The sequence below is a fragment of the Mustela erminea genome, chromosome 5 (genome assembly GCF_009829155.1).
Source record: "Mustela erminea isolate mMusErm1 chromosome 5, mMusErm1.Pri, whole genome shotgun sequence".
Taxonomy (NCBI): Eukaryota; Metazoa; Chordata; class Mammalia; order Carnivora; family Mustelidae; genus Mustela; species Mustela erminea.
Window position 1 is genome coordinate 26,883,638 of NC_045618.1, and position 18,516 is coordinate 26,902,153.

General features: G+C 37.3%; 1 protein-coding gene across 4 annotated transcripts in view; it reads left to right on the forward strand.

Annotated features, from left to right (window-relative positions):
* The window catches only part of GABRG3 (gamma-aminobutyric acid type A receptor subunit gamma3), a 668,605-nt gene extending 650,456 nt beyond the window's left edge, over positions 1-18,149 (forward strand). For 3 of the 4 annotated variants that reach the window (XM_032342305.1, XM_032342308.1, XM_032342309.1), the window contains 3 exons: positions 13,089-13,285; positions 13,581-13,658; positions 17,435-18,149. In XM_032342305.1, coding sequence (XP_032198196.1) covers positions 13,089-13,285; positions 13,581-13,658; positions 17,435-17,716 — 557 coding nt within the window. In that variant the 3' untranslated portion in view covers positions 17,717-18,149. The remainder of the gene's footprint in view (positions 1-13,088; positions 13,286-13,580; positions 13,659-17,434) is intronic. The other variant, XM_032342306.1, reaches the window with a different exon arrangement.
* Positions 18,150-18,516: the final 367 nt, after the last annotated feature.

An 18,516-nucleotide genomic window follows, 5' to 3' on the forward strand; every position in this document is an offset into this window, starting at 1 on the left:
CAGCTCTCAAACAATATAATATGTAGTAATGGTTGCACAATGTGAAGTTATGAAAGTCCTGTCAAAGAGTCACCATGGTGGCATTAAGGAGATAGAGATACTAGAAATATATAATGCTTGAAGATAATGGATTTACAGTCCAGAAGAGTAGAGAAAAGTCATTAACATCAGAATATTTGGTTAAGACACCAGAAAAGGCTATGCCTGAGACTGAAGGGGTACTCTAGAACCTCTCTAAATAAAGCTTAAACCAAACCATAACAAGGTCAAGGAGAACCATCAGTAGATTAACTGCCATAAGAAAGCATTTAACATGGCTTAAAAAAGGATGATACATTCCATAATCTTTGTATTATATCATCCACAATATTGAGTATTCAATAAAAATTATTCAGTATTCTTAGAAGCAGGAAAATGTGACCCATGATAAAGACAAAAAATAGTCAATATAGGGTGCCTGGGTGGCTCAGTTGGTTAGGCCGCTGCCTTCGGCTCGGGTCGTGATCTCAGGGTCCTGGGATCGAGTCCCACATCGGGCTCTCTGCTCAGCGGGTAGCCTGCTTCCCTCTCTCTCTCTGCCTGCCTCTCTGCCTACTTGTGATCTCTCTCTGTAAAATAAATAAGTAAAATCTTAAAAAAATAGTCAATATAAAAAGAAAAATCTGGTGTTGAATCAGCAGACATGAGTTTAAGGCAAGTTATTATAACAATGGTAAAGTTCTTACAGGAAAATATAATGTCAGTTAATGAACAGATAGTTATTCACAGCAGGTAAAGTATATTAAAAAGTAAACTCTAGAATGAAATGTATAATAATTAAATTGAAAAATTCACTAACTGAGCTTACTAGTAGATTGAAGATGGCAGAAAAAAAGATCATGCATAATTGAATACCATCATATAAAATTTATCTAATCTGAAGAAGAGAGGGATGAAAAGATTTTAAAAGATGTAGAAAGCCTCAATGATCAGTAGGACAATATGAATATGTATAACTATAACTTGGGTTCTAAAATGAGAAGAGAAAATGAATGAGATATATATTTTTTTAAATAAATGAGATTAAAGCCAGACATTGCCAAATGTTGTCCATGATCCTCACTCCACATTGAGCCTCACTACATTGTGAGGTAGATATAGATGGGTAACAGAAATGCATCACATTGGATTTGCTTTTACTATGTAATGGGGATAATAATAACATGAGCTTTGGAGAAGAGGAGCAAGATGGCAGAGTATTAGGAGACCTAAATTTCATCTGGTCCCAGGAATTCAGCTAGATAGTTATCACACCATTCTGAACATCTACAAGCTAAACAGGAGATCAAAGAGAAGAATAGCAACAATTCTAGAAACAGAAAAGCTAACACTTTCTGGGATGTAAGACATGCAGAGAGGTGAGTCTGAGGTGATATACAAGAAGATAGGCCACAGGGAGAGGGGCTGGATCCCAGAAAATAGTAGAGCATCAGAGCACAAAATTGGAACTTTTAGAAGTCTGCTCCATGGAGGGACATCACTCCAGAGGCTAAGTGGGGGCTGGAGCCCTCACTGGGATGGGTGTGGTCTCAGGACCCTCAGGGTCACAAAAAGACCAGGGGTGCCTGAGTGTGGCGGAGCTCCCAGGTGTTGGAGCAGGGGAACCACCTGCAGTGATGGAGCCAAGGTGGAGGCTCTCAGCTCAGGATTACCTTAAACTGTTATCTGAGGCACTGTCAGGCCACTACTCTTCAAGCAAGGAATCCACAACTGGCAGATCCAAGGAGACTTCCTCTCTCTCCCCAAAGAGGAGTGGTACAAGAACATGCCACAGGAATCTGCTGGGTTTGGAGACTCCAAATGGGCCCGTCCATGTACCAGAGATAAGAAGGCTCAGTCACAGTCTGGGTGAACTTGAAATATGGCTGGAAACCAGGGAGACAGGAGTGTTTGACTGCTTTTCTCTGAGGGCACACTGAAGGGGGGGGGGCAAGCTCTCAGCTCCTCCAGGCTGGAGATTGGAAGGCCACCATCTTCATTCCTGTCCTCCATAGCTGTACAGAAAGGGTTCAGAGAACAAAAGTTACTGAGAGCAAAACAGCAAATTACTGAACATGGCTCCTGCCAAGGGTGGTGCAATTCTACCTTGGGCAAAGACATTTGGGAATCACTGCAAATCCCCCAGAAGATCAGCAAGAACATCCAGCCAAGATCAAGTTTACTGATCAAAGAATTGCAAAACTCCAGATCTAGGGGAATATAGCACATTAGAATTCATCGCTTTCCCCCCCATGATTCTTTACTTTTTCAAAGTTAAACATTAAAAAATTTATTTTTTTCTTCTATTTTTTTATTTTACCTCTTTCCTGTTTTAACATATTTTAACTATTTCATCTTATCAATACCTTTTAAAAATCTTTTTTTTAATTTTCATTTTTATAGTCATATTCTCTCTCTTCATTATATTTAACCTTATTTTTTGTATACATATAAGCTTTCCTTTCTTTAAAATTTGGGATACAGTTTCTTCTAACAGACCAAATATACCCTAAATATAGCATATGACTTTGTTCTAGTCTCCAGCCTGATCATGTTCCCTTCTTTGTCTTTCTTTTTTTTCAACCAGCTTCTTAGTTACCAATTCCTTTTTAAAAATCTTTTTAAAATTTTCATCCTTAAAGTCATTCCATCTCTTCATCGTGTTTACTCTTGTTCGTGTGTGTGTGTGTGTGTGTGTGTGTGTGTGTGTGTGTGTAAGTTTTTCTTCCTTTAAAATTTTGGGAGGCAGTTTCCTCTAACAGACCAAGATACACCCAAAATCAAGTGTGTGGCTCTGTTCTATTTATCAGCCTAACCATATGTTTTATTTTCCCTTCTTTCCCCCCTGATTTTGGGTCTCTTCTGATTTGGTTATTGTATATTTTTTTGGTCTTGTTTCTCTTTTAGCATTTTGTTCTCTTACCTGTCTATTCTTCTCTGGACAAAATGGAAAGGTGGAAAAACTCACCTCAAAAAAAAAAAAAGGAAAAGAAAACAAGAGACAGTACCAACTGCTGGGGACCTAATCAATATGGACATTAGTAAGATGTCAGAACTAGAGTTCAGAATGACAATTATAAAGATGCTAGCTGGGCTTGAAAAAAACACATAAGATAATAGACAATCCCTTTCTGGAGAAGTAAAATCTCTTTCTGGAGAAATAACTTAAATCTAACCAACTTGAAATTTTAAAAAAAGTTATTGAAAGGTGCAATCAAAAGTGGAGGGTCTTACTGCTAGGACAAATGAGGCAGAAGAGAGGATTAGTGATATAGAAGATCAAATGATGGAGAATAAAGAAGCTGAGAAAAAGATCAACAACTACTGGATTACAAAGGGAGAATTCAAGAGATAAGTGATACCATAAGACAAAACAATGTTAGAATAATTAGGATCCCAGAAGAAGAAGAGAGAGAGGGGCAAAAGGTATATTGGAACAAATTATAGCAGAGAACTTCTCTAATTTGGGGCAGGAAACAGGCATCCAAATCCGTGGTGCACAGAGAATCATCTCCAAAATCAATAAAAATAAGTCAACATCTTGTTATCTAATAGTAAAACTTACAAGTAGTGGAGACAAAGAGAAAATCCTGAAAGCAGCTTGGAACAGGAGGTCTGTAACCTATAATGGCAGAAATATTAGATTGGCAGCAGACCTATCCAGAGACCTGGCAGGCTAGAAAGGACAGGCCTGATATATTCAGAGCATGAAATGAGAAAAATATGCAGCCAATAATACTGTATCCAGTTAGGCTGTCATTGAAAATAGAAGGAGAGATAAAAAGTTTCCAGGACAAAAAAAACTAAAAAATTTTGCAAATATCAAACCAGCCCTACAGGAAATATTTTCCTCTAATCAAAGAGAGAGCATAAGAGAAATGACCATAGGGGAACAGAGAAAATATACAGTAAGAGTCACCTTAAAGATAATACAATGGCACTAAATTCATACCTTTCAGTAGTTACCCTGAATGTAAATGGGCTAAATGCCCCAATCAAAAGGGTATCAGAATGGAGAAGAAGAAGAAGACCCATTGATATGCTGTCTGCAAGAAACTCATTTTAGAACAAAGACACCTCCAGATTTACAGTGAGGGGATGGAAAACAATTTACCATGCTAATGGACCTCAAAAGAAAGCTGGGGTGGCAATCCGTATATTAGACAATTAGATTTTCAGCCAAAGACTATAATAAGAGATGAGGAAGGAAACTATGTCATATTAAAGGGTCTGTCCAACAAGAATGTCTAACAATTTTAAGTATCGATGCCCCTAATACAGGAACAGCCAACTATATAAACTAATTAATAACAAAATCAAAGAAACACATCAAAAATAATACAATGATAGTAGGGACTTTACACCCCCTCACTGAAATGGACAGATCAAATAAGCAAAAGATCAACAAGGAAATAAAGGCTTTAAATGACACACTGGACCAAACAGACATCACAGATATATTAAGAACATTCCACCCCAAAACAGTAAAGCACACATTCTTCTCTAGTGCACAGGAAACATTCTCCAGAATACATCACATCCTGGGTCACAAATCAGAACACAACTGGTACCAGAAGATTGGGATCATTCCCTGCGTATTTTCAGACCACAATGCTTTGAAGCTAGAATTCCACCACAAGACAAATATTAGAAAGAACTCAAATACATGGGGGTTAAAGAGAATCCTTCTAAAGAATGAATGAGTCAACAAGGCAATTAAATGAGAATTTTAAAAAGTTATGGAAACAAATGAAAATGAAAACACAACTGTTCAAAATCTTTGGAATGCAACAAAGGTGGTCCTGAGAGGAAAGTATAGAGCATTACTAGCTGTTCTCAAGAAACAAAAAAGGTCTCAAATACATGACAAGGATATTCACTCTCACCAGTGTTGTTCAACATATTACTAGAAGTCCTAGCATCAGCAATCAGACATCAAAAAGAAATAAAAGGCATTCAAATTGGCAAATAAGAAGTCAAACACTCTCTCTTCACAGATGACATGATACTTTATATGGAAAACCCAAGAGACTCCACCCCCAAACTACTAGAACTCATTCAGCAATTCAGTAATGTAGCAGGATACAAAATCAACGTACAGAAGTCAGTTGCTTTCTTATACATCAACAACGAAAATACAGAAAGGGAAATAAGAGAATTAATTCCATGTACTATAGCACCAAGAACCATTAGATATCTGGGAAAAAACCTAACCAAAGAGGTGAGGATCTGTAATCGAGGAACTACAGAACACTCGTGGAACAAATTGAAGACAGAAAAAGATGGAAAAACATTTCATGCTAATGGATTGGAACAATAAACATTGTTAAAATGTCAATACTGCCTAGAGCAATCTATACTTTCCATGCCATCCTGATCAAAATTCCACCAGCATTTTTCAAAGAGCTGGAACAATCTTAAAATTTGCATGGAACCAGAAGAAACATCGAATTGCTAAGGAAATGTTGAAAAACAAAAACAATACTGGGGGCATCACATTACTTGATTTCAAGCTTTACTACTGCTGTGATCACCAAGAAAGCACGATACTGGCATAAAAACAGACACATAGACCAGTGGAACAGAGTAGAGAGCCCAGATATGGACCCTCACATCTATGGTCAAATAATCTTCAACAAAGGATGAAAAAAATACACAGTGGAAAAAAGACAATCTCTTCAATAAATGATTCTGGGAAAATTGGACAGCTGCATGTATAAGAATGCAACTCAACCTTTCTCTTACACCATACACAAAGATAAACCCAAAATGTATAAAGAACCTCAATGTGATGCAGGAATCTATCAAAATTCTAGAGCTAAAAATAGACAGTAACCTCTTCAGCATCAGCCCCACAACTTCTTTCAAGATATATCTCCAAAGGTAAAGGAAACAAAAGCAAAAATGAACTTTTGGGACTTCATCAAGATCAAAACCTTCTGCACAGCAAAGGAAACAGTCAAAAAAACAAAGAGGCAACCCACAGAATGGGAGAAGGTATTCACAAATGACACTACAGACAATGGACTGATATCCAAGATCTATAAAGAACTCCTCAAACTCAACACACACAAAAGAGATAATCATGTCAAAAAATGGACAGAAGACATGAGCAGACACTTCTCCAAAGAGCACACACAAATAGCTAACAGACACATGAAAAAATGTTCATCATCCTTAGCCATCAGGGAGATTCAAATCAAAGCCACATTGAAATACCATCTTCACCAGTTAGAATGGCCAAAATTAGCAAGACAGGAAACAGCATGTGTTGGAGAGGATGTGGAGAAAGGGGAACCCTCTTACACTGTTGGTGGGAATGCAAGTTGGTGCAGCCACTTTGGAGAACAGTGTGGAGATTCCTTAAGAAATTAAAAATAGAGCTTCCCTATGACCCTGCAATTGTACTACTGGGTATTTACCCCAAAGATACAGATGTAGTGAAAAGAAGGGTCATATGTACCCTAATGTTCATAGCAGTAAAGACCACAATCGCCAAACTGTGGAAAGAGCCAAGATGCCCTTTAACTGATAAATGAATAAAGAAGATATGGTCCATATATGCAAGGGAATATTATGCCTCTATCAGAAAGGATGAATACCCAACTTTTGTATCAACATGGATGGGACTGGAGGAGATTATGCTGAGTGAAATTAGTCAAGCAGTCAATTATCTTATGGTTTCACCAACTTGTGGAGCATAAGGAATAACACTGAGGACATTGGGAGATAGAGAGGAGAAGTGAGTTGGAGGAAATCTGAGGGGAAGATAAAATATGAGAGACTGTGAACTCTGAGAACAAACTGAGGGTTTTGGAGGGGAGAGGGATGGGGGTTGGGTGAGCCAGTTGGTGGCTATTATGGAGGGCACATTATTGCATGGAGCACTGGGTGTTGTACATAGAAAACAAATTTTGGATCACTGAAAATAAAATAAAATTAAATTTAAAAAATACACAACTGAACCCTACCTCCAGGAGCTGGAGAAAGAACAGCAAATAAAGCCTAAACCCAGCAGAAGAGAAACCATAAAGATCAGAGCAGAAATCAATGAAATTGAAACCAAAATAACAGTAGAAATCAATGAAACTAGGGGCTGATTCTTTGAAAGAATTATAAGGTTGATAAACCACTGTCCAGTCTTATCAAAAAGAAAAGAGAAAGGACCCAAAGTAATAAAAATAGTGAAGGAAAGAGGAGAGATCATAACCAACACCAAGGAAATACAAAAAGCTATAGGAATATATTACAAGCAACTCTACACCAGCAAATTTGACAATCTGGAAGAAACAGTTGCATGCCTAGAGATGTATAAAGTACCAAAACTGAACCAGGAAAAAGTAGAAAACCTGAACAGACCCATAACCAGTAAGGAGATTGAAGCAGTAATCAAAAATCTCCCAAGAAACAAGAGCCCAGGACCAGACAGTTTCCCAGGGGAAATCTACCATACATTTAAAGAAGAATTAATACCTATTCTCCTGAAACTGTTCCAAAAAATGGAAATGGAAGAAAAATTTCCAAACACATTTTATGAGGTCATCATTACCTTGATCCCCAAACCAAAGAACCCTTCAAAAAGAATTACAAACCAATATCGTTCATGGACATGAATGCAAAAATTCTCACCAAAATACTAGCCAATAAGATCAAACAGTACATTAAAAGGATTATTCACCATGACCAAGTGGGATTTATTCCTGGGCTGCAAGCTTGGTTCAACATCTGCAAATCAATCAGTGTGATACAATACATTAATAAAAGAAAGAACAAGAATCATGATATGCTCAATAGATGCTGAAAAAGCATTTGACAATGTATGGTATCCTTTCTTGATCAAAACTCTTCAAAGTGTAGGGATAGAGGGTACATACCTCAATATCATAGAAGCCATCAATGAAAAGCCCACAGCAAATATCATTCTCAATGGGGAAAAACTGAGAGCTTTTCCCCTAAGCTCAGGAACACAGCAGGGATGGTCACTATCACCACTGTTATTCAATATAGTACTAGAAGTCTAAACTCAGCAATCAGGCAACAAAAAGAAATAAAAGACATCTGAATTGACAAAGAAGTCAAACTCTCATTATTTGCAGATGATACGATACTTTATGTGGAAAACCCAAAAGACTCCAGTCCAAAACTGCTAGAACTCATACAGGAATTCAGTAAAGTGTCGGGATATAAAATCAATACACAGAAATCAGTTGCATTTCTATACACCTACAACAAGACAGAGGAAAGAGAAATTAAGGAGTCAATCCTATTTACAATTGCACCCAAAACCATAAAATACCTAGGAATAAATCTAACCAAAGAGGCAAAGAATCTGTACTCAGAAAACTATAGAATACTCATGAAAGGATTTGAGGAAGACACAAAGAAATGGAAAAACATTCCATGCTTATGGACTGGAAAAGCAAATACTGTGAAAATGTCTATACTACCCAGAGCAATCTACAAATTCAATGTAATCTCTATCAAAATACCATCAATTTTTTTTCAAGAAATGGAACAAATAATCCTAAAATTTATATGCAACCAGAAAAGATGCTGAATAGCCAGAGGAATGTTGAAAAAGAACACCAAAATTGGCGGCATCATAATTCCAGACTTCAAGCTCTTTTACAAAGCTGTCATCATCAAGACAGTATGATACTGGCACAAAGACAACCACAGAGACTGATAGAACAGAATAGAGAGCCCAGAAATGGACCCTCAATTCTATGGTAAACTAATCTTTGACAAAGCAGGATAGAATGTTGAGTGGAAAAAGACAATCTCTTTAACAAATGATGTTGGGAAAACTTGAAAGCCACATGCAGAAAAGTGAAACTGGAGAATTTCCTTACACCACACCCAAAACTAGACTCAAAATGGATGAAAGACCTCAATGTGAGACAGGAATCTATCAAAATTCTTGAGGAGGACACAGGAAAAAACTTCTTCAACCTCAGTTACAGCAACTTCTTCCTAGAAACATCATCAAAGGCAAGGGAAGCAAGGGTAAAAATGAACTATTGGGACTTCATTAAAATAAAAAACTTTTGCACAACAAAGGAAACAGTTAACAAAACCAAAAGACAACCAACAGAATGGGGAAGATATTTGTAAATGACATATCAGATAAAGGGCTAGTATCCAAAATCTATAAATAGCTTAGCAAACTCAACACCCAAAGAACAAATAATCCAATCAAGAAATGGGCAGAAAACATGAACAGATATTTCTGCAAAGAAGACATCCAAATGACTAATAGACACATGAAAAAGTGCTCCACATCACTTGGCATCAGAGAAATACAAATCAAAACCACAATGAGATATAACCTCACACCAGTTAGAAAGGCTAATACTAACCAGTCAGGAAATGTTAGGTGTTGGCAAGAATTCAGAGAAAGGGGAACCCTCCTACACAGCTGGTGGGAAAGCAAGCTGGTATAGCCCCTCTGGAAAACAGTATGAAGTTTACTAAAAAATTTGAAAATAAAGCTATCCAATGACCCAGCAATTACACTGCTGGGTATTTACCCTAAAGATGTAAAAATAGTGATCTGAAGGGGCATATGCACCTGAATGTTCATAGCAGCAATGTCCACAATAGTCAAAATATGGAAATAGCTTTGATGTCCATCAACAGAGGAATGGATAAAGAAGATGTGGTATGTATGTATGTATGTATGTGTATGTGTATGTGTGTGTATATATGTATGCATATGTATATATGCATAGGTATGTATGTATGTATATATATAATCCAGCCATCAAGAAAGAAAAAAGAAACCGAGAAACCGAATTCTTGCCATTCACAATGATGTGGACGGAACTGGAGGGTATTACGCTATGTGAAATAAGTCAGTCAGAGAAAGACAATTATCATATTATCTCACTGATATGAGGAATTTAAGAAATAAGACAGAGGATCACAGAGGAAGGGAGAGAAAAATGAAACAAGATGAAACCAGAGAGGGAAACAAACCATTAGAGACTCTCACTCTCAGGAAACAAACTGAGGATTGCTGGAGGGGAGGAGGTGGGAGGGATGGGTTGGCTGGTGGTGGACATTGGGGAGGGTATGTGCTATGGTAAGAAAAGAAATAATTAAGGGAAAAAAAGAAAATAGAAGAAATTGAGGTTAACAATCCCCAAATTTAGTGAAAAAAATCCTACTTACGTATTCTGTAGAATGACATGGTCACATTTTTTTAAAGTTAAATTGGATATTTATTAGAAAATCATTATTTCAATAAGAATATATCTATCATCAGTGTAGACTTTCCAAGTTTACACAGCACTTTTTCCTCATCTATAGAAAAGAGAGCTTGGCATTCTGTTTTCACTGTACTGATTAAAGAAACAAGTTCAAAGAAGGTAGGTGACTTTACATGACCAAAGGCTGAGAAGGCCCAGAGCAAGGCTGAGGGCTTTGACCTCCATGTCAATATCCTTTTACACATGACTAAGCTGTCCACCCTATGCTGTTAGCATCCTTCTTTAGCTGGCGCTGGCTAACCCTCCTGAGGAGGTGCCAGGAGGCACTGATGCCCAGCAAAGGTAGAAACTCATGTGCACTTATCTATCATATCTACCCTATCATGGAGTATTATTACCTGGTGGATATTTTATAGTATCCTCATGCAAGCACAAAGTAGTGAGTGTTAATGTCAATATTCCTATGATTCCTGAGTCCATGTCACTAGCCTCCCTGTCCAGCAGCTCTAGCAGTTTCTGATTTTGCAGGAACTCATCTAGAAGAGAGTTAGTCTTAACTCCTCTTGTGTAATAATCATCTAGTCATTTCATTCTTCTTAATGCTTAGTAAACTCCCTTCCTTTTTTTTATTGTGTTATGTTAGTCATCATACATCATTATTTTTTGATGTAGTGTTCCAAGATTCATTGTTTAAGTATAACAGCCAGTGTTCCATGCAATACATGCCCTCCTTAATACCTACCAGCAGGCTCACCCCCTCCCCACCCCTTTCCCCTCTAAAACCCTCAGTTTCGGGATGCCTGGGTGGCTCAGTTGGTTAAGCAGCTGCCTTCGGCTCAGGTCATGATCCCAGCGTCCTAGGATCGAGTCCCACATCGGGCTCCTTGCTCAGCAGGGAGCCTGCTTCTCCCTCTGCCTCTGCCTGCCATTCTGTCTGCCTGTGCTCGCTCTCTCCCCCTCTCTCTCTCTGATAAATAAACAAAATCTTAAAAAAAAACACCCTCAGTTTCTTTCTCAGAGTCCATAGTCTCTCATGGTTCATCTCCCCCTCCAATCCCCCCTTCACTTTTCCTTTCCTTCTCCTAATGTCCTCCATGTTATTGCTTATGTTCCACAAGTAAGTGAAACCATATGATAATTGACTCTCTCTGCTTGACTAATTTCACTCAGCATAATCTCTTCTAGTCCCGTCCATGTTGCTACAAAAGTTGGGTATTCATCCTTTCTGATAGAGGCATAATATGGACCATAACTTCTTTATTCATTCTTCAGTTGAAGGGCATCTTCGCTCTTTCCACAGTTTGGTGATTGTGGTCTTTACTGCTATGAACAGGGTACATATGACCCTTCTTTAAACTACATCTGTATCTTTGGGGTAAATACCCAGTAGTGCAATTGCTGGGCCTTAGGGTAGCTCTATTTTTAATTTTTTCAGGAATCTCCACACTGTTTTCCGAGTTGGCTGTTCCAACTTGCATTCCTGCCAATAATGTAAGAGGGTTCCCCTTTCTCCACATCCTCTCCAACAGTTGTTGTTTCTTGCCTTGTTAATCTTTTTCATTCTAACTGATGTAACAATGTGGTTTTGATTTTATTTTTCTCTGATGGCTAATGATGATGAACATTTTTTCATACGTCTGCTAGCCATTGGTATGTCTTCATTGGAGAAGTGTCTGTTCATGTCTTCTGCCCATTTTTTGACTTTTCCTTTTAAACCATCCATCACATATGTGTCTGTTTTTTGACTCTTGTCCACAGACTTTGTTTAAATATTTATTTAATAAATAAATAAGTAAATATTTATTTAATAAATAAATATTTATTATTGACTTATGTTTATAAAATAGTCAAAGTCAGACTAACACTGTTATTAGTTAGCTAATTAATCAATGAATCAATATAGTCCATATGAAGCATTCATTGAAATGCCTAAAATGTGGTAGGCACAATGCTTGATGACAAGTAAGCAAAGATGAGCAAGATACAGTTTTGCTTATAATAATCACACAATTTATTCAGAAAGACAGACATACAAAGACTAGAAAGACAAATGCAATTCCTTGTGCAAATGCAGAAACCAGGCACATAGAAGGTAAAGGTAGTGCAGATTCCCATGTTATCAACTCTCTTTGGGGTGCTATAAGCAATGCCACCTCATTAAGAGAAGTACTTCAACTGGGTCCTAAAGAAAGGTTGGAGTTTAAAATTGCAAAAAGAAAAAGTAAGGAAGGAAACAGTTTATCTGCGCAGAAGAACAGTGTGAGATGTGAGACAGAATGTATGGAGGACTGCAAACTATCATTATTTAGAAAATATTTAAAAGTCAATTATATGGTTTCACTTATTTGTGGAGCATAACAAATAGCATGGAGGACAAGGGGAGTTAGAGAGAAGAAGGGAGTTGGGGGAAATTGGAAGGGGAGGTGAACCATGAGAGACTATGGACTCTGAAAAACAGTCTGAGGGGTTGGAAGGGGTGGGAGGTGGGAGGTTGGGGGAACCAGGTGGTGGGTATTAGAGAAGGCACGGATTGCATGGAGCACTGGGTGTGGTGCAAAAACAACAAATACTGTTATGCTGAAAATAAATAAATAAATAAAATAAAATAAAAGACAATGTGAAACTAAGAATTTCTGAATAAATTGAAAGGTGTTGGCTTAATTCAGGTATTTTAACGTTATTGTATGAACTATGACAAAAATTTTATGAAAATGCTCGCAAGATTATATAGACATTAAAATTTAAAGTATTATTACATATATGCAATGCCAAGAAGGATTTACCTAAAAATAGAACACTGTTGGTGTGGAGGAATTTTGTCTGGCTCCTTTTACAACTTGATAACTATTCCCTGTACAGGCATCACCACAGTGCTGACCATGACCACACTCAGCACAATCGCCAGAAATTCCTTGCCTCGTGTGTCCTATGTGACTGCCATGGACCTCTTTGTGACAGTTTGCTTCTTATTTGTCTTTGCTGCTCTGATGGAGTACGCCACCCTCAACTACTATTCAAGTTGTAGAAAACCAACTACCACTAAGAAGAAAACATCGGTGAGTTCCAGTAGCAAAGATTTTCTGGAAAAGAAGTGGAAGGAGAGTTTGTAATAAATGATCATTATTCCTTGGATCTTATGATATGTTTTATAAATAGCTACTTCAACAAGATGTCAAAAAAACAAGATATTCTGAATATATGAATATGACCCTAATGCACCTCTTTAACTTCACCTACCAGTGACATAGATTGATGTAATCATACCTCAAAGATTGCTCTTAGCTAAGGTAATCTATGATGCAGATTTCCACAGAAGTTTCCTAATTATTTTTTTTTCTGTTTTTCTTGTAGTTGTTACATCCAGATTCCTCAAGATGGATTCATGAGCGAATAAGCCTACAAGCCCCCTCCGTATGTATAGCCGTGAAGGTGCAAATATTTCTGAGAACTCTTACTAAACTAAGATTGAATGATATCTTAGCTGTTTTTGTATGCATGTATTGAAGAACAATGAGCAATGTACATAACCCCACAAAAATTTGTATACTTTTTAAATATCCAATTTGGAAAATAAAGGAAAAAAGATAATCATCATCCTTCTACCTAGGGATTAGCATATACATATATATTCCTCTTTTTTAACTCAAAATACATGATGAATAAGTTTCTGTCTTATAAATATTATTTTATAGGATCATTTCAATGACTGCATTATATGTTCATGATTGATGCACAGACAATCTTGGCTGGATACTGGGCTAATTCACACCTTCTCACTTTGATACATATCCTTATCACTGCATTTTTGTATAAACCTGTGACTATTAACTTAATACAAATTCCTAGAAGCAAAATTGCTGGACCAAAAGGGTTGCATGGCTCCAATAGCAGTATGGGGCACCCACCACTCAGAACTCTCCCTGTATTAGGTTTGATAGCCAAACAAAAATATGGCTTCTGTAAACTGTTCCCTTAGCATTTCTTTGATTATTGATAAAGTTGAATATTTTGCTTATTTATTTTTACTTGCATTTCTGTTTTGGTGAATTGTTTTTATGTCTTTTGACTTTTATGAAAAATTTTTATATAACTTTTTTGTCTTTTAACCTTTTTAAAGTAATGATCTGCCAGTTATTTATACTATATATTATGTATAGTGTATCTTATATAACATAAAGCATATTATATAGTCACATATCAAATAGTTAAGGATATTAATATGTTTTTTATTATGTAGTTTTATTTCAGTTTTTATGACAATGTTGTCACTGTTATTTCTTGTGCTTTTTTCCACATGCATCATTTTAAATCTCCTGTTGCCAAATCTATCAGACTTCCCTTTTGTGGTCTCTGCCTCTTGATCAGAATGATTAATTCCCCCTCACTTTCTTTTGAGCACTTACTCTTTTGGACACTATGTTCTAAGTGTTTTCATGTACCAATTCATTTTATCCTCACAACAACCCCTTCTACTGATGAGAAAACTGAAATACAGTGAAATTAAGCTCTATAAATATTGGTTAAGTTTCAACAATTTATAATATTATTATTTTATTTATTAATGCATATGGATTTTTAATATGTGGATTGAGGTAAGAATCTAACTATTGAAAAACTGAGAAATGTTTTTAAAAATCTGATGTGACCTACCTTTTTATTATGTAACAAAATTTATTTGTAACTACTTGCATCCCTTTATACATATCAATTCACTAATTACACTGAATGTTTTATGCACCCCTCATATGTGGTTTTCTAACTGCTGATCAGTAATTTATGTTTAGTGCATTTTAACATGCTTTTTCAAGGAGACTACTTAGTTATCTGTACTCTGCAAGTGTATCATTTTAGTTCTGACAGAAGGTGAGTGGTGAAGCCACTTTTACAGCTGTGGGAAGCCACAGAGAACATACAGATTTGCCAGCAAATGCTCCCAAATAGTAACAGACTGAAAAGTAATGGAAAAGGTTTGAAGTGGGGATGTTGTAACAGAGACAAGTCAGAACAAATAGCCGGAGGCCCAGAAAACACATTTCACACACAGCCAGGGAGCTGGGAGTGGAAGAAGAAGTATTGACATCTTTGGTATAGAAAAGATACTGCCAAAAAAGAATTTTTTACCATAGAGAAAAAAGAAATTTTCACAAAACTGTAAGAATTGTTTTTGGTTTTGTTTTTTTTATTTTTTAAGAGGGAAAGTGTGAGGACCTTGAAGAAAGTACGTAGAAATACAATTCACAGAGAAAGGGCTCTAGGCCAGGTGAAAAGACACCGAGAGATCTTCAACAAAAGTTCATAAAGCAGCCGAATAAAAAGGGAGTTTTCCAAGGTTGGATGATAATTGTCCATGTCTTCAAAGCGATTCTGAAAGATCCACAGGGATAGTCTAGTTAAAGGGCCATTCCCACTAACATCTATAGAGATGGGCAGCCTCCAAGCAATGAGGGACAGGAGCCAGGCCTCACTAACAATCATGTGTGCACTTTGGGACAAGCTGTCTGAACATTTCTGTGCCTCAGTTTCCTAACCTGTAAAATGCAAGGCTAACCATTTCATATGTACATGCCACCCGGGAAGCATAACATTTCCGGGGAAGTCATAGGACTGCACTGTACAGGTAGGCAAAGCAGGAGTGAGTCAGGTCCTGCTTGGCTGCAGATGACCTTGAGGACTCATTAATTAAATTCCCAATTTTTAGCACAGTTTGAAACTTTTATGACAAATGAGAGGTATGCATTTTAAAAAGTATTGAAGCAATTTAACATATGGCTTTTTAGGGCTCTTAGCATCTAAGTTTTTGCAATATTATAAAACGCAATTAGTTTTATTTCAAAACAGTGAACTATAAAGATATAAATAGAACTCTCTTAATTCTTAGATCAGGCTTGTATACATTTCAACAATCATGAGTTTTTAGTTCGCTAAATGAAGAAGGGAAATAGGGGTTTCTCTGGCCCCCAGAAATCTTGCTACTTATTTGCCTACAGCTCCTCTTGTCACCCGTTAGATCTCTAGGGAGCTTTACCCACCCCCTCAGAAACTTCTGATGTCTTTTCTGCATCAACATCTTCCTTTAGGCCTGTCCTGCCAATAATGGCCAGCTTCTCATCTCTGTGTCACTACACAGCACAAAGTGTTGAAGAAATGAAAAATGACTATCTGATTGAACACTGTCCAAACACACATGCAATTATTATTTAATAAAGGCAGATTTTTCCAACTGAACCTTGCCAAAAAGATGCAGATTCCTCAAATGCAGTGGACTACTTCTTTTTTTTTTTTTCAGCAACCACCCACCACCCCAGTGATTTTTATATCCACTCAGAGTTAAGAATCATTAACCTAAAATGTGTCCACAGTAGAGCCTATAGAACAACAAAGTTTTTGTTTCTGTTCATTGCCTGGAGTTGTGGAGGAAGGTAGAAGCCTGTACCATGACACTCCTGACTGGCCCTTGGTATGTGTGGCAAACAATTATTATCAATTTAATACATAACTCGTAGCTATTTGGAAGAATTCAAACAAGTGTCTGAGAAATCGACAAGTCTATTTAAAGCCACTTTCTCTTACTTATGAGTGAACATAAGCCATCTCCTCTCCATTGAATTTTCCACATCAGGAGGAAAGCCTGGGAAGCAGAAAATAAAACATTCCAATTGTACACACTTTTGGCTGTGACTCTTGATATGACAAGTGGTGTCTGACCACCACACACTGAAAGCTAATTTTTTTAATGCAAATTACATGGAACAAGAAGATTCTCTCATCATTCTTATATAGCATAGTTTTTACTATTTACTAGTTAGGAAATAACAAATTTATCTCTCCACATTTGAAGTGTCCTTCTTAACATTTAAGGGATTATATGCAATATGTACATATTTACCCTCAATCAATTGAAAAGTAGCCAGAACAGAGACTTGAAATACATATCTGAAAATGTTCTCAACCTCCCTCATCAATAATCTGAGTTATGCAAGTTTTGAAAACTTCACCATACTTTTTTGCATTAAATTTGCAAATATAAAATTGGCAGACTGAACACTCAAAGATCAAAATGTCCAGTACAAGGATGTGTGGGAAGGAGCATGACATTATTCTCTTTATCTAAAGGACAGACATAACACACATCTATTGCTTGATTCATCTCAGGTTGTTCTTATTGCATTTCATGATGATTTTTGTGTTGTTCTTGTTGCCTACAGAACTATTCTCTCCTCGACATGAGGCCACCACCACCTGCAATGATCACTTTAAACAATTCTGTCTACTGGCAGGAATTTGAAGATACCTGTGTCTATGAGTGTCTGGATGGCAAAGACTGTCAGAGCTTCTTCTGCTGCTATGAAGAATGCAAATCAGGATCTTGGAGAAAAGGGCGTATTCACATAGACATCTTGGAGCTGGACTCATATTCGCGGGTCTTTTTCCCCACATCGTTCCTGCTCTTCAACTTGGTCTATTGGGTTGGATACCTCTATCTCTAAATGTTGCTGTAGTGATGAGTGAAGAGCAGTAGGTTTCCCTCTTTACCTTTCACCCTCCCCAGACCAGTAGTGACCAACTGGAGTAAGAAGGAAGGACACTGCTCAGTTTATCTGAAGTTATACATTACCTATGAGCAGTACAGGAGTACGTGGCAAATATTTCTATTATGTATTTCACACTTACACACATGCGTACTCACACACACACACACACACACACACACACACATTAATTGCATTTTAAAGTGATATTCTTGCTAATCCCTTATTGAATCTGTAATGTGGTGATGTTTATGAATGGTTTCAGATATTGGAAGCAATTGCCAATTATCGTTGCCAAGAAATCTGTAAAAGGTGAAAGCAAATATCCAAGAAGCTCTCTCTTGGGCCAAGACTCCCCTTCTATAACTTTCCTTCGCAGCCCTTGGAGGTACCAGTGCCCACACTCGTGAGTCACTGCTTGCTGGGACATGCTCATGCTTGACCTCAGCCCCACATTCCCAGGCAGTCTGAGTTCAAGTGTGAATTGCAGGGAGTTTTGACCCAGTTTCCTCTCCTGTGGCTTCATTTACTCTGGTACCATCATTGTTTCCTAGCATTCCTTTATCAAATAATATCACCCTAGGCTTGCAAGGGTGTATTTGCATCACCCACAAGATTCCGGTTGAGGAAAAAAAATATGATTTTCAAAATTCTCATGTTGCTGAATTCAATGATGTTGATTGTCTCTGAACATCAGTTACTTCTTTTTTCCAAACTACTGAGAATCAGCAGTACATTTAACTTTGGGATTAGTTCAG